The 18272-nt window shown below is 37.3% G+C and overlaps 1 protein-coding gene across 3 annotated transcripts in view; it reads right to left on the reverse strand.

Annotated features, from left to right (window-relative positions):
- FZD3 (frizzled class receptor 3) overlaps positions 1-18272 on the reverse strand; it is a 90767-nt gene that overhangs the window by 40651 nt on the left and 31844 nt on the right. For 2 of the 3 annotated variants that reach the window (XM_025281376.3, XM_045165017.1), the window contains 2 exons: positions 17920-18116; positions 3349-4366 (listed from right to left, as the gene is read on the reverse strand). In XM_025281376.3, the coding sequence (XP_025137161.3) occupies positions 3349-4366; positions 17920-18116 (1215 nt within the window). The remainder of the gene's footprint in view (positions 1-3348; positions 4367-17919; positions 18117-18272) is intronic. The other variant, XM_025281378.3, reaches the window with a different exon arrangement.

Genomic DNA, 18272 nt, shown 5'->3' on the forward strand with positions numbered 1-18272 from the left:
AAAGATACCATGACAGGATTTTACAGGATGATATACTGACTCTTCCAAAGAGCAGGCAGTCCCTATTCATTGTAAAAACTGTTTCAAAGAACAGGAGGAAAAGACCTCACTTTATGAAGCTATTACATCCTTGACACCAAAAAGGAAAAATACATGGCAAGAAAAGAAAAACTATTAATATCACAGTCTGTATCTCTCATGAGTATAGACACAAAAATCTTAAATAAAACATAAGAACTGGAATGTGAGATATGAACTTGGCCTTACTTGCAGCAACAGGATTTCTACAAAGAATATATAAGAGAATTTACACACAATTAGAGCCAACAGAAGAGTTCAGCAGGGATGCTCAATATAAGGTCAATATATAAAAATCAGTGGCATTCTTGTAGACCAGCAATAACCAACTGAAAAATGTAACAAGAGAAAAGATCTCATTCACAACTGAAACAAAAACTGTAAGGTACCTAGGAACAAATTAATGAATACATACATAAAGAAACAAAACGATACTAAAACTCAGTATCACAAAGATAGCAATTTTCCCTGGATTCATTTAAAACCTGAAACAATTTCAACAAAATACAAACTGTTTCTCCTGAAGAAATTATTCTAAAATTCAAACAGAAGAGTGCCAGGAACAGTTAAAATAATTTTGAAGAAGCATAAGGTAGAGGAAATGTGGGATTGAAACAAGGTTATTCAAACAGAGCAGTAAATAAGAGAACCTCAAAACGGAACTTGTGTATTACAGCAATGCATTACCATTCAGATGGGCTATTTGATAAATGGTGCAAGAAGCACCATTCATATGAAAAACTAAAATTGTTACTCATAACATAGATAAAAATGAATTTCAAAAGATTAGAGCTGTGAATTAAAAAATCAAATTTAAAAAATTGCTGGAAAAAAACAGCAGACCATTTTTATGATTTTTAGAGGTAGGGAGGGATTTCTTAAAACACAAGAGGCAAAGAAAACACAAAGTGAAAAGACTAGCTACAGAGCAGGATAAGATATCTGCAGTGTATCTGTAACTGACAAAGAATTATAACAAGAATAACAACAAAGGGCAAATAACCTGACAGAGTGGTGGACAGAGGCAACAAACAGGCGAATCACAGAAGAGAAACCCCAAACAGCCAATAAACATGAAAACACCGAGGCATAAGGGAAATAAAAACAAAAATCAAGACAGGCTTGAGATATTGTTTCAAAGGTTGACAAAAACCTAAAAGCCTGAGAACACCGAGATAGTGCGAAATGGGGAATTCCAACTCCATACTGTGAGTGTAAATTAAAATAACCACTTGAAATGCCATGACTACACTTTTGGGTACACACCCCATGAACATTCTTGGTCATGTACAAGGAAGATAGGTATTACCATAGTAAAACGCTTGGGAACTCTATGTCCATCAGCAAAATAATGAGTATATGAATTAAAGTGTAATTGTACATTAAATCTCTCTACTGCAGTTAAAATGAACAAGTTAGTGGTACACATACTGTCATGTATATTCTCAATAACTTAAACATGGCATTTGCTAAAGTTTGGTACTGAACGGTTTAAAAAAAAAAGTTTATGTACGTAAGTGTGTGTGTAAATAACAGTAACAGCAGCAACAATAAATGAAAAAATGAATAAGAGAACTAACATTTGAGCACTTATTATACAGAAGATACACTTCTAACTGCATGTAGATGCCTAAAGACAGTCCTAGGAGACAGATTCTACTGTTTCTATCTAACACGATTACTCTTCTATTTCTATGAGATTCCATTACTCATTCTACAGATGAGGAATTGAAGTGGAAAGAAATGAAGTTGATCCAAAAGCTATAAAACTAGTAAATAATAAGAGTTAGATACGAAGCCAGGATTCCTGACCCAGACTTTATAGCTTAATAACTATGTTAGTTATTATACCATTTTCTATTCTTTTTAGGATGTTGGAAATCCAACATTATTTCTATAAGTTGGAAATAAAAAACACTTATAGAACCTATGACTGTAAAGAAATGAACACACACACACATTTTTGTATAGCTCAAACTGGTTCTAAAGATGCTAAAAGATTCTTAGGAATGTCTTGAAAATAGTGGCGTCCCAACTACTCTAATTTATTAATTTACATGTTTGAGGGCTGGTATTTTTCAGATCACTATTTCAGAGCCAAACATTATTTCTTTTATAGTCCTAAGATAATATATATTTGGAATCCTAGAAACCTTACATAAAGAAGCATATGATGTAATCCAATCATCTCTTTCTCTCTCATTAGAGGCAAAATTTGATTACTTAGCTTCAGGCCTAAAAAATTAAATTAAGAGTTTTTAATAAGCAATTCTATCAAGAAATGTAATAAAATTTCAATTATTCATTTTTTCTGGTCTCTCAATTATAGGTTGTTTTAAAAGCCAGTAGCTAATATTTATACAATAAAAATGTAATTTTGTGTAGAATTATTTATACTACAAAATAAAAAAGGAAATGGCATTTTCAGTCATCAAGTATTTATGAGAATTGACTATGTGCTAATCACACACTCCTTGTTTCCAGTAAAACTGGAACGTTTCTTAAAAATGTCTTTTCTTCTCAATCTACACATTCCCATTCTCAATGCCATCATCTACTAACCTATAGAACGTGCTTTCAAAAAATATGAAAAAGATGTTCTTGCGTTTAAAGAGTTCACTGTCTATGAGGGGAAAGAGACAAGTAAACGGAAGTAATCTATAATGCATAAGTACTTTAATAAAGTGAGAAGTCATTTAACATTTCTAAGCCTCAAATGAGATAGATGTTTAAGAACTCTAAATTATAGAGGGAACTTGAATAAATCATCTCTAAGGTCCTTTCTAGATCTAAAATTCTATGATTATCCGATCTCTTTAAATTAAAAGGTAAATCACAAAATATTCAGTATGCAAAAAAGAAAAACTAGGACTAACTAAAAGAAACTGTTTGTACAAATGCATTCTAATTTTTTTCAAAACTGTTAAACTCCCATTCTAAGTATCAGAAAAATTTCCACAGACACTTTTAATCAACATCTTCCCCTCAAACCTGCAGACTTCTAAATAATCAACAAGCAACTATTTTGTGATAACAGAAGTAAAGTGCTTATAAGCCCATGGCCTGGACTCACGAAAGTGATCTTTTAAAAGGAAGATGTTAACAGAAATGTGTGTATGACATTCTTACTACAATAAATTTGTTCATTAACTTCACTTCAAAATTTTAATGTTCAGATTTTTCATGAAGAGTTAAAAAACAACAACAACAACTAAGATTAGCTCTTTACACTGTTAAATATTCTGAAATTTAGAACAAGGTTTCCCTTACCTGATATGGACATGGAATGTGATATTCTCTGCAGCGTTCTTGTATCCACGTTGTTTCCCAGATGCTGCGGTAAGCTTGCTCATAAAAGTAGCATCCAATTACAACCAAGAGTGGTACGAGATACAGAATGCTGAAAACACCAATCCGGATCATAAACTTCACCAGTTTATCCTGGTTCTCCTTTTCTAATGGAATCTCAATTCGCACTCTGTTTAGGGATATAATGCCGGCTAAAAGGAGTGAAACCCCAACTACCACATACAGGCAGAGGGGTGCAAGAACAAAATACCTCAAGGCATCAACATCGTAGAGGCCAACAAAACACACGCCACTTATATTGTCACCTTCAATTTTATTCATCGCTAAAAGGATGATGGTCAGAGTTCCAGGGATGCCCCACGCACTGGCGTGAAACAGCAAGGCTTTCTTCTCAATAGCTTCACTACCCCACTTTGGCACAGCTGCCAAGAACCATGTGATGGTAAGAATCACCCACCAAACGCTGCCAGCCATAGTAAAAAAGTAGAGTACCATAAAAAGCATGGTACAGGCTTTGTTATGAGATCCTTGGGTCACTGTGGAAGCCTTATACTGTGCAGGGCTGGATGCATTGCAGGCAACTCGGTCCTCAAGCAAAAACCCAATAAAGAAAATTAATGACACCATCATGTAGCAGACGGCATAAAATATAATGGGTCTTTCAGGATAACGGAATCTTGTCACATCAATCAAAAAAGTTAAAAAAGTAAACAACGTGGCAGAGAGGCAAATGATTGAAATCAATCCTATGAAATACCGAGCAAATGAAAGCTCTTCTCTCCTAAAGTACATATTTGGACAAGGAGGTGAACAATCACGCACGTGCAAAAAGGAATAGCCAAGATCAGGATCAATTTTCAACTCTCGAGGACACCAAAAGCCATAGTCCCTCTGCACTGCCACTGAGGCTCCTTCAGTGGGATCGCCAGCTAAATTCAGGTCCACCAGCCGAGGATACGGCTCATCACAATCTGGGAACCTAAAAACACAAGACAAGAATCATTTACTTATTGGGAACCTAATGATTTGGATTTCCACATTTAGCAGTTGTGGCTTATTTATGCTTATGTCCTTGGAGAACATTACGATATGTCGAAGAAATAATGCAAATATCTTGCTTGTGGGTCATATACTGAGATATTCCACAGTTGGCAAAAAAATGAAAAATGTATACTTAATTTTGTTTTGGCTTCAAAAATATTACTCTTTATTAAAACAGGCATAGCCAATAATAAATAGTGTAATTAATACTATTTATTTAGGACACACAGTTTACAGTAAGATTTCAAACTATAAATAAGTATATATATAAAATAAACATACATAAATAAAAAGCACCAGAGGAATAGTAGCTGAAAGTTATTTTTTTTAATGTTTAATTACAAGATAGTCCTCAATTTACCCTAGACTCAAATAGAACTTTCTTAAAAATAAGAGGTAAAAATCTTCCCTAGGAGAACAAGATGGCGGAGGAGTCGGTGGACATGGAGTACATCTCTCTCCAAGGATACATCAGGAATACACCTTCAGACACAGAAGTTCATGTAGAACACCAGCTAACAGAGGGCAAGAGTACCTGACCAGTGGAAAAGAATATATAGAACCACGCAAAACTCGGTAGGATGAAGGAACTACAGGGAAAAACAGGAGTGTTAGTAGGACTGGACCTGCCCTTGATGGTGGGGGAACTGAAGCAGGGGTCTGATCCTCACATGGGGGCAATTGTCTGAGTCAGAGGAGAAATATCTAAGGCCGAGAGTGAAACAGCTGATCTGTGGCAGCCTAAATGGAATGAGAATCAGACAGTCCTTGCAGCAGCTACACATACCCTGGACAGGAACACTGGTCCCCTGGAAGGCGGAGCAGCTGGGAGCTGGAGTTTAGGGACTGTGGAGCAACCCCAGGGCGAAAGCTGCTGTTGACTGAGGAGAGATGGATTGAGGGGATGTGAGGGAGAAGAGACAGACTGAGGAGATATGAGGGAGGAGATCGTGGTGGGAAATGCCTGTGGAGAAAAGCTAGGCAGCCATGGAAGCAAGGCGATACTGCTGAGTCACGGGTAGGGGATGGACCCAGCACCATAGCCTCTCTCTCTCCCCACACGCCAGCATCAGCAGCTGAACAATAGAGAGGCTGGCCCATCAAACGCCTGCCACACTGAACTAGAGTAGGACCCCACCCAGGGTGCCACTTTAAGTGCCAGAGGCGCCAACCTACAGACTAGGATCCCAGCCCAGGGGCCCCCTCTATGTGCCTGACACACCAAACAACAGAGAAGGACCCCAGGCAAGGTAGCCCTCTAAGTGCCTGAACAGGAGGAGCTACAGAGATAGACTGGCCAAAGAGGCCTTTTGATCGCCAGCTACAAGAGGCTCGAAAAAAGACTCTGATAGGGACATAACTCCTGCAGGGAAGGCACTCCGTGTCCTTGCATACTTGGCGCTGCCAGGGTCCCTGCAAGCCAAGCAGCTGCGCCACCTTCACACTCAACTCGCACTGGAGCAGAGCTGCCACAGGCAAAAAAAGTCTTGCGTCTATGCACGCAGGGGCACTTCGGTTATGTCCAACTCTTTGCTGCCCTGTAGACTGTGGCCTGCCAGGCTTCTGTGTCAGGGAGGGGGCTCCCCAGGCAAGAATACTGGAGCGTATTGGCCAATACTGGTTGCCATGCCCTTCTAGAGCATTGTATTTCCTGCTGCCCTAGCCACCAACTCCCCTGAGTACCTGGTGCTGCCAGAACCCCTGCGACCCAAGCAGCTGAACCACCTCCACACCTGGCTCTCACGGGGGCAAACCCAAGTCCTCCAGGGCAGCCGCAGGAGCAAACCCCAGTGGCGGACCCACACGTATAGGTGGAAATAAAACCACAGTTGAAACCCAGGGGCAGTGTGGCTAAGGAAGAAGACCTAAAACCTTCCCACCAGCTGTACAAGCTGTAGATTAAATCCACACGATCAACCAGGCAGACTCTGTGTCTATGGAATATATAAAAGGACACTGAGCACTCCCACAAAAGAAAATGCACTAGCTCTGATAGCTGTGGACACTGGAAGCAAGAACACACAGGAGCAGGACCAGATTAGAATCTGAGCTGCCCCCACAGCAGGTCCAGAGATCAGCACAGTGTCGGAGGGCATCCTAGGAGGTGAGGGGGACTGAGACTCCCAGCGAGGGAAGGACGCTGACAGCAGTGACTCAAGAGAAACAGGTATTACTCTTATGTTTTGACTTGTTCTGTAGATTCTTTTGGATTTTTTTTCCTCCCCGCCCCACCTTTTTTTCCCCTCTGTTGTAGCTGTCGATTTAACTGGCACTATGAAATCCAAATAAGCTTCTGAGCTTTATTTTTTTCCTTAGTTACATTTTTTCTTGTTGTTATAAACCTCTGCCTTTGCATTGGGCTTTTGCAGTTCTGTGGAGTTTTCCTCTTTTTTTAATTTTAATTTTTTAAATCTATTTTTATTTTTTCTACATTTATTCCTTTGTTTTTCCTACGGTTCTTTTCCCCTTGCAGTTAATCTTTAACATATATAAATCTTCTTTATCTACCTTTATCTAATTTTGCATATCTATTCTTTCTTTTGTTTCTTTCTCTCCTTTCCTCTCAACATATCTGTTAGCTTTATTTTCAATGCTTTATTCCCCAGTTGGCACCTTGCTTTAGTTTTGTCTTCCAGTTTATGCTTTGGCTAGTTTTGTTCTGGTAGATATAATTTTGGGTTTCTTTTGTTCACTGGATCAATCTATTGTACTTTATTTTTGTTGGACTTTTTTGATTTTGCCTATGGGTGTATATGTATATGTGTATATTCAGTCACACTTTTTAATGTTGTTATAAACCTCTGCCTCTACATTGGGCTTTTGCAGTTCTGTGTAGTTTTCCTTTTTTCTTTCTTCTTCTGTTTTTTTTTTTTCTTTTCACTTTTTTATAATTTTAATTTTTTTAAACCTACTGTATTTTTTGTACATTTATCCCTTTCTTTGCCTTTCCTGATTTTTCCCCTTGCAGTTAATCTTTAATGTATATAAATCTTCATTTAGCTCTATTTAAATTTGTATATCCATTATTTCCTTTCTTTCCTCTCAACATATTTATTATTGTTTTCATTTGCTTTATTGTTTTCATTTGTTTCATTTGTTTTCATTGCTTTATTCCTCACTTGGCACCTTGCTCTAGTTTTGTTTTCCAGTTTGTGCTTTAGTTAGTTTTCTTCTTAACTGGTAAATATAATTTTTGATTTCCTTTGTTTGCCAGATAAATCTATTGTATTTTTGTTGGACTGTTTTGACTTTGCTCATGGGTGTATATGTATATGTGTATATTCCATTATTTTAATTATTATTTGTGTGATTTTGTAACTGCCATTTGTCTGGGGTTCATCTTTTGTTTCTCATTTTTGGATATCTGTTTTAATCTCACTTAATGCCATAACAAACCACTTGTGGAATCTTTGTTTCTGACCAGAGATCAAGCAAGCCCTGAACCTTTGGAGTGGGAGCACTGACTCTAAGATCTTAGACTACCAGAGAACTAACCGTAGGGAGTATCAAATAGTGAGAACTCACACAAATAAAACCACTTGAACACAAGACCCAGCGTCACCCAACCACCAGGAGCACCCTGTGCAGGACACCTCATCTAAACAACAAACAAAACAAAAATAAAAAATCAATCATCAGCAGATAGGATTACCACCTCACTCAGCTTTACCCATCAGAGGAAAAACAAACAAACAAAAACTCAGCACAAATCACACTCTACCTGAAGCTTACACAAACCACTGGACCAGCCTTCAGTTCAGTTCAGTCACTCAGTCATGTCCGACTCTTTGTGACCCCATGAATCGCAGCACACCAAGCCTCCCTGTCCATCACCAACTCCCGGAGTTCACTCAGATTCACATCCATCGAGTCAGTAATACCATCCAGTCATCTCATCCTCTGTCGTCCCCTTCTCCTCCTGCCCCCAATCCCTCCCAGCATCAGGGTCTTTTCCAATGAGTCAACTCTTCACATGAGGTGGCCAAAGTATTGGAGTTTCAGCTTTAGCATCAGTCCTTCGGAGGGCAGAAACCAAAAGAAAGAATTCAACCTTCTTCAAGGAAAGAATTCCAACTTTGCCTGAAGTCTGGGAAAAGGAGACTTCAAACACAACAAGTTAAAAAAAATTATAAAAAGGCAGAGAAATACTACACAAATGAAGAAGCAAACTAGAAACACAGAATTCCAAATAAATGATGAGGAAACAGACAAACTACCTGAAAAATAATTCAGAATAATGATAGTAAAGATGATCAAAAACCTTGAAAACAAAATGGAGAAAATGCAAGAATCAATTAACAGAGACCTAGAAGAATTAAAGGAGAAGGAAATGGCACCCCACTCTAGTACTCTTGCCTGGAAAACCCCATGGACAGAGGAGCCTGGTAGGCTCAGTCCATGGGGTCACAAAGAGTCTGACACGACTGAGCGACTTCACTTTCACTTTTCACTTTCATGCATTGGAGGAGGAAATGGCAACCCACTCCAGTGTTCTTGCCTGGAGAATCCCAGGGACGGTGGGGCCTGGTGGGCTGCCGTCTATGGGGTTGCACAGAGTCGGACACAACTGAAGCGACTTAGCAGCAGCAGCAGAAGAATTAAAAGAATGAAAAAAACTGAGGATAGTCTCAGAGACCTCTGGGACAATAGCAAATGCACCAACATTCAAATTATAGGGGCCCCAGAAGAATAAGAGAAAAAGAAAGGGTATGAGAAAATTTTTGAAGAGATTATAGTTGAAAACTTCCCCAACATGGAAAAGGAAATAGTCAATCAAGTCCGAGAGGCTCAAAGAGTCCCATACAGGATAAACCCAAGGAAACACGCCAAGACACACACTAATCAAAGTAACAAAGACTAAACACAAAGAAAGAATATTAAAAGCAGCAAGGCAGAAGCAACGAGTAACACACAAGGGAAACCCCATACATTTAACAGCTGATCTTTCAGCAGAAACTTTGCAAGCCAAAAGGAAATGGCAGGATATATTTAAAGTACTGAAAGGGAAAAATCCGCAACCAAGATTACTGTATGCAAGGATCTCATTCAAAATTGATGGAGAAGTAAAAAGCTTTTCAGACAAGCAAAAGTTAAGAGAATTCAGTACCACCAAACCAGCTTTACAACAAATGTTAAAGGGACTTATATAGTCAAGAAATACAACAGAAGAAAAAAGATCTAAAAAATCAACCCCAAACAACTAAGAAAATGGCAATAGGAAAATATATTTCAATAATTACTTTAAATGTAAATGGATTAAATGCTCCAACCAAAAGACACAGACTGGCTGAATAGATACAAAAGCAAGACCCATATATATGCTGTCTACAAGAAACCCACTTCAGACCTCAAGACACATAGACTGAAAGTGAGAGGATGGAAAAATATATTGCATGAAAATGGGAAGCAAAAGAAAGCTGGAGTAGCAATCCTCATAACAAAGCAGATCTTAAAATAAAGAAAATTACAAGAGATAAGGAAGGATACTACATAATGATCAAGGGATTAGTCCAAGAGGAAGTTATAACAATTATAAATATCTATGCACCCAAAATAGAAGCACCTCAATACATAAGACAAACACTAACAGACATAAAAGGAGAAATTGACAGTAACACAAGAATAGTAGGAGACTTTAACTCCCCACTCACACTAATGGACAGATCATCAACGCAGAAAATTAATAAGGAAACACAAGTCTTAAATGAAACATTAGATGAGATGGACCTCATTGATATCTTCAGGACATTCCATCCAAATGCAGGAGAATACACCTTCCTCTCAAGGGTACATGGAACATTCTCCAGGCTAGACCACATCTTAGGTCACAAATCAAACCTTAGTAAATTTAAGAAAATTGAAATCGTATCAAGCATCTTCTCCGACCACGATGCTATGAGACTAGGTATCAATTACAAGAAAAAAATTGTAAGAAACACAAACACCTGGAGATTAAACAACATGTTTCTAAATAACCAAAAGGTTACTGAAGAAGTTAAAAGGGAAATTAAAAAATTCCTAGAAACAAATGACAATGAAAACACGACAACTCAAAACCTATGGGATGCAGCAAAAGCAGCTCTAAGAGGGAAGTTTATGACAATACAACCTTACTTCAAGAAACAAGAAAAACATCGAATAGACAACCTAACTTTACACCTAAAACAATTGAAGAAAAAAGAACAAAAACCCCCAAAATTAGTAGAAGGAAAGAAATCATAAAGATCCAAGCAGAAATAAATGAAAAAGAAACGAAAGAAACAATAGTAAAGATTAATAGAACTAAAAGCTGGTTCTTCGAGAAGATAAACAAAATTGACAAACCTTTAGCCAGAGTCATCAAGAAAGAAAGAGAGAAGAATCAAATCAACAAAATTAGAAATGAAAAGGAGAGGTTAAAACAGACAATGCAGAAATACAAACAATTATGAGACTATTATGAACAACTATATGGTAATAAAATGGATAACCTGGAAAAAATTGACAGATTCTTAGAAAAGTTCAATCTTCCAAGACTGAACAAGGAAGAAATAGAAATTACGAACAACTCAATTGCAAGCACTGAAATTGAAGCTGTGATCAAAAATCTCCCAAAAAACAAAGCCCAGGACCATATGGCTTCAAAGGAGAATTCTATCAATCACTTCAGTCCAGTTCAGTTCAGTCGCTCAGTCGTGTCCGACTCTTTCGTGTCCGTGCTGGGAAGACTGGACAGCTACATGTAAAAGAATGAAATTAGAACATTTCCTAATACCATACACACAGATAAACTCAAAAAGGATTAAAGGCCTAAATGTAAGACCAGAAACTATAAAATTCTTAGAGGAAAACATAGGCAGAACACTCGGTGACATAAATCAAAGCAAGATCCTCTATGACCCACCTGCTAGAATAATGCAAAGAAAAACAAAAGTAAACAAGTGGGACCTGATTAAACATGAAAGCTTTTGCACAGCAAAGGAAATGATAAGCAAGGTGAAAAGACAGGCCTCAGAATGGGAGAAAATAATAGCAAATGAAACAACTGACAAAGGATTAATTTCCAAAATATTCAAGCAGGTCATACAACTCAATGCCAGAAAAACAAACAACCCAACCAAAAAGTGGGAAAAAGACCTAACAGACATTTCTCCAAGGAAGACATACAGATGGCTAACAAACACATGAAAAGATGCTCAACATTGCTCATTATTAGAGAAATGCAAATCAAAACTACAATGAGATATCACCTCACACCAGTCAGAATGGCCATCATCAAAAAATCTACAAACAACAAATGCTGGAGAGGGTGTAGAGGAAAGGGAATGCTCTTGCACTGTGAGTGGGAATGTAAATTGATACAGCCACTACAGAAGATGGTATGGAGATTCCTTAAAAAACTAGGAATAAAACCACCATAGGACCCAGCAATCCCACTCCTAGGCATATACCCTGAGGAAACCAAAGTTGAAAAAGACCCATGTATCCCATTGTTCACTGCAGCACTATTTACAATAGCTAGAACATGGAAGCAACCTAGATGTCCATTGACAGATGAATAGATAAAGATGTGGTACATATACACAATGGAATATTACTCAGCCATCAAAAGAAAGGCATCTGAGTCAGCTCTGATGAGGTGGATGAACCTAGAACCAATTATACAGAGTGAAGTGAGTCAGAAAGAGAAAGATCAATATTGTATTCTAATGCATATGTGTGGAATCTAGAAAAACAGTACTGAAGAATTTATTTATAGGGCAACAATGGAGAAACAGACATAGAGAATAAACTTATGGACATGGGGCAAGGGTAGGAGAGGATGAGACATTCTTTACCACCTCAAATTCTATTTTATTATGCCTGTGTTAGGGCCCAAGAAATCTGCATTTTGACAATCTTCCAGACTTGAGAAAGTATCACAGGCACAGTACAGAAAAAACAGGGATGTGCTGCCGACATTCTCACATGATTGGAAGTACTGTTCTCATGAACTTCCTGTGTTTTCAGTTTTCTTGGCAGCATCAGTTTCTAAGGCTTCAGACTCCCATCAACGAGATATTCAGTAGTTACATAGATCAAATAGTTTCCAAGAAACTGTCACTGATATTAAGTTTGCCAAATACCTGTATAAGCTTATACTGAAGCTGATTAATCTCAATAAACTATCACTGATATTAAGTTTGCCAAATACATGTATAACCTTATATTGAAGCTGATTAATACAAACCATTTTCCTTACAAGGCTTGGATTATAAAACCAAATGACAGAAACTTATTGCACAGAGGCATTTATTAGAATTCTGCAGTAAGCCAGGGCTTTAAGAGAAAAACACCTAAAAAACACTCTATCCTTGAGTCCAAAAGAAGGCACAAACCTGTAAACACAATACAAGATACAGCAGCATGACTTTATGAACCAATCAAAATTATGAAAGACTTCATGTCAATCCCTCAACACAGGATTTTTGAATCAGTATTTGCCAGTACTGGCAGTATGGCAATCAGTATTCTAACAAAAAATGAGAGCAAAGGCACAGAGGTTTGCACAGGGTGTGTTTAGTATTGCTGGGGCACGAAGACTGCATGAACTGTAAGCACAAGAGGTAAGCACTTTCAGAAATATGTGTGTGCATGTGTGTGTATAAACACTGATATAAACATATGAATGGATATATCTGTACATCCAACTGCCAATTCACCATATACATCCTCCTTACTTTTTAATCCTTCCAAAACCAAACTCTTGATGTCCACTCCTTAGTTTCTCCATTTTCACAAATGGTAATCCCATTCTAGTTGCTCAGGCCAAAACCCTTGGGGTCCTCCTTGAAACTGCTTCTGTCATATCCACTTCACAACCTACCAGCACTTCCTGTCATTCGACTTCACAACATATCTAGCATCAGACCACTTTCCACGTCCTCCACAGCGTCCACCCAGTTTGAGCTATTAGTACCTCATCCTTGGATTTCTGGAGTGGCTTCTAGTTCATCTCCATTTGTACATAAGAACCAGAGTGATCCTTTAAAGACATGCCACCCCCGTGCTCATGATCATGTCTCTTCTGCTCAAAATCTTCTAACTCACTCAGAATCAAATCCAAATTCCATAAAGGAGCTCTAAAGACACCCCCCACCCCAGTGCTTTCTGATCGTATTTCCTTCCCTTCTCCCTTACTCACATGGCTGTGGTAAGGGTGGTGTCCCTGCTGTTCTGTGAATATAACCAGCATGCTTCCACTTCAGAGCCTCTGCACTTGTTGCTCTGCTTCTTCTGCCTGGACTCATCTTCCTTAGATATCTGTATCATTTGTTCTGTCATTTCATTCACGTCCCTGTTCCACTGTCTCCTTATTAAAAAGGACTTCCCTAATGTCTCCATATTGTATCACTATCACCTAGTTCTATTCTTTCTTATTGGCATTCACTGCTATCTGACATTATCTATTTATTTATATCCTACCATTACAACCATCACTAGAACTGCAGCTCCATAAGAACAGACCATGTTTTGTTCACTACTCAGCTTCACTATCTTGAATAGTGTCTAGCGCATGGAAGACATCCAATTAATATTTGCTGAATGGATGACTGTTGACTAAATATTTGCTGAATTGATGACTGTTGACTAAATATATTCATATAGCCCTTACCCAAGTTAACAGCTTCCCTGGTGGCTCAACTGGTTAAGAACCTGCCTGCTAATGCAGGAGACGCAAGAGACGTGAGTTTGATCCTGGGGTCGGAAAGATCCCCTGGAGAAGGAAATGGCAACCCACTCCAATATTCTTGCCTGGAAAGTTCCATGGACAGAGGAGCCTGGTGGGCTATATATATAGTCCATGCGGTCTCAATGAGTTGTACATGACTAAGCGCTCACCACACATACAAGTTAATTAGAAAGATGACTAGAAGGAGTATGGAAGACATTTGAGCTGTACAAAACTGAGAGCAGAGATATCTGATGAGCCATAACTAAAACCAGATAAGGCAGTGAGAATGAGATAGCTATGAAATGAGCTAAATAAAAGCAACAGAATCTACAACTGACTGGATGTGGGAGCTTAGGTCAATGAAGGAGGATTATGCCTTCCAGGAATTTAAAAAAAAATGAGCAAGGAGTAAAATCAATTTTAGATATGTTGAAGTTGAGGTACTTGAGACAAATTCAGGTTAGGATATCCAATGGCTACTTGTTACGCAGATTTGGAACTTACCAGAAAGATGCCAAGGCTATAGATTTGGATTTAGGAGTCATCAGTATGTGAGTAACAGTTAAAATCAGTGAGATGAAATTATCCAGGGGAAGCATGTAGAATCAAAAAGAACAGAAACAGATTGCTAAGAAGCACCAGGAAGAAGAAGATGCAAGAAAGGAAACTGAGAAGGACTGGTCTGAGATGTAGCAGACCACGATAGTTTGCACAAAATGCCAAAGTGATTTTCAGGAAAGGACAGACTGAGGTTGAGGGGAGTAAGGGTCAAATATGGAATAAAGGTGAAATGAAACATAGGTTTGAAGTGAGTGACATGGATTTGGCATAAGTGCTGAGGAGAATGAACAGAAACTTTCCTATTAACCACACTGGAAATTGACTAAAGACAAAGAGCAAATAGAGAGGCTATGGTTTAAAATGTCTATCAATAGGAGAATGGATAAGCAAAATACAGTAATCTATACCATAGAAAACAAGAAAAAGGAAAGAACTATTAATGAACACAAAAACACTGAGTCTTGAAAACAGAGCAAGAAAGAGCAATCTTAACTCAAGCAAAATAAGAGTTATACAACTTATGACTTTATTTGTATGAAGTTCTAGAATATACAAAGTAATTATCTAGGAAGGATGCTAAACAGTAGTTGCTTCCAGAGGATGGTATAGACATGGACTGACTAGCAAGGAACATGAGAGCATGAGGTAATGGTAATGATCCTGTTCTATATCCTTCTAAGGATTTGGCTTTCTAACCTGCATGTTTTTGTTAAAACTCAGGTGCTATCTTTAGATTTGTGCATTTCCTTGTAAAGTTTTAAATAGAAAAAAACCCAGAGAACTATTAGACAAATGTTTGGTGAAGGACCTGATAAAATATTTGTGAGGACAGTAACTGCTGTCTCTAATTTATTTTGAAATACACTCAAGAATAATGTAGATTAGTGGATCAGCAGAGGGATGGACAGATATGATAAAGCAAAAATAATAAAACAATGATAGAATCTGGACTGTAGTGGAAAAAAAAAGGAGTTGCTATGGTTTAAATAATTAAATACGCAGCATAATTAATTTGTAAGAAATTAGTTGAATTGGTCCAGCTAGAGATCTGAACAAGTACAGTAGAAGGAATAAGTTGAAATTGTTAGCAAAAGTTACATACTATTTTATGTAATGGACAACAAGCTTAACCTAAGTAAGAAAAGAAATGAGATCAGGAAGGGACCTATTAGGAAAGGTGGGGGAAAACCCCAAAACTTTGGGGTATCCATGAAACTGAAGAACAGATACAGTATGAACAAGGATATGAGAGATGTGGAACAATGAAACGTTATTATGAAAGATCAGTTTGTCAGAATTTAAGTAAGAATTCAGAGTTAGGCAATTTCAGGCAAAATAGTGAGGACATAAAATAGATTTAATACTATCAAAACAGAAATCATAATGACATTTCTACAACTGTACATAATCTATTAAAATAAAAAGACCACTAAACAATAGGAGCTAGACACAAAACATAAAATAGGATTCCTACTGAGGTAATTCATAACTGTTGTTATAAATACCAAGAAATTTAGATTTCTAAAAGAGGAACTATAAATGTTGTAAGGTTTTGGGGAGACAGTGGATGGTTTGATGGGGCCAGATAAGATAGTATGTCAAATAGGTGGAAAACAGCGTGGACAAATAAGAGAAAGCAAATTCTCAGTGAACTGACTACAAGTAACTAATACATGTTTTAAGTTTTTCCATCTATCAAATGACAATAATAACATGGGCTTTTTACCTATCTTCAAGGGCTATTGATAGATGATAAATAAAATTAATTTTAAACATGAAGGAGAAAAAAAGTTTTCTGTGCAGCACTGCCCATAATAGTAAACCCTTGGAAATAAGTTAAATGACCATCAGTAGAAGATGGCTAAATAACTATAGATCATATTAACACAATTGGCCATTACACAGCAATTAAGAGGAATGAACCAGACTAACAAAGATAAACACAGATACAGATATAAACACAGATACATAAGCAACATTATATATTTATATATATATATATATAAAATGTAAAAAAGTATATAATGTTGCTTATGGATATATATGTAATGTATAGTAAGAATATAAAAACAAACTTAAGAAGAATTAACAACAAATTCAACATAATGATTATCTCATCTCTGGGGAGAAAAGAAGCAAATGAAATCAAGATGAATACTAATGAAGGAATTTTCAACTCTACCTGTACTGTTTTATTTCTTTAAAAAAGAAATCTGGGGCATTCCCTGGTTGCCCAATGGTTAGGACTCAGTATTCTCACTGTTGGGGCCCCAGGTTCCATCGTTAGTTGGGGGAACTAGGATCCTGCAAGCCATGTGGATCTTGGGTGTGGCCAAGAAAAAAAAAAACTGAAGCAAACACTGCAAAATACTATTGGACAAAGCTAAACAGTAAAAGTTTTATAGGTATTCATTTATGCTTTATCCTTGAAATATGTAAGAACACAAAAAGGTACAACATTATAGTATAAAAAATTCAGTATTACTACCATACACGTATGTGCTCTTATACAAATCTATAAGACTGTCAGGTAAATATCCTCAAACCTTTAGGAAATGCTTACAATCTATATATTGGAAGTGATCTGAAAAGTATGACATTTTCTGGGTCTGAGTATGTTAATACATGACAGTAAAACAGAACCGAGGGACTTTCCTGGCAGTCTAGTGGTTAAGACTCCGTGCTTCCAGTGCAGACGGCATGGGTTCTATCTCTGATCAGGGAACTAAGATCCCACATGTTGCATGGTCAAAACAACAAAATTGAAAAAATAAAAAAGAAAGAAAGGAAGAAAAACAGAAATGACAGAACTACTATAGTCATTAACACTGAAATTATAAAGATATTCAAGTCCCATTAAATCATCATTAAAGATATTTAATAATGAGGCAACAAATGATTATATTCTCTATATCTTCTAATCTTTTATAAATGGCATTACTTTTATAATCAGAAAAAAAAAACTGTAAGGGAAAGATATCAACAATCTATATCTTGATTATATTTTTCTTAATTATCTAAAAATTTTCTTCATAGAAATGTTTTTCTTTTTCTACCTTTTTCATTTCATTCCAAATTCCTAAGGAAATGAACAGCTCTGAGGCATGAAACTTCTGTTCAAAATTATAAGTAATATACACACTTTGAAAAGTTCTTAAAAACTGATGAACTAGAAAACAATTTTAAATATGCTGCAAAAGAAGCAATGGTCCATGAAAAATCTATGATTTTCGCACCTACTGCATTCCATATCTTCAGGCCAAGGAACACCAAACATCTCCATGAGCTTCGAACACTCACTGTAAGCCCGCTGACAGAGCCTACGGCAGGGAAGTGTGACACGTCCGTATTCCATACAGATAGGAGCATAGAGCGCACAGAGAAATGGCCGGAAATCCCGAGAGCAATCCAAATTCACCATAGGGTGGAATGGCTAGGAAAAAGTTCAAATCAAATCATTAGATGAAGAGTTGTATACACGTTAAAGTTTTCTTCATAGGTAATATGGCGATATTCTTGCTTTTTCTGTTTTAGAAGACTTCTGAAGGCAATTAAAATTTTCTGAAGAGAAGCTTTTCTTTTTTTCAAC

This window comes from Bubalus bubalis, chromosome 3 (genome assembly GCF_019923935.1).
Source record: "Bubalus bubalis isolate 160015118507 breed Murrah chromosome 3, NDDB_SH_1, whole genome shotgun sequence".
NCBI classification, from domain to species: Eukaryota; Metazoa; Chordata; class Mammalia; order Artiodactyla; family Bovidae; genus Bubalus; species Bubalus bubalis.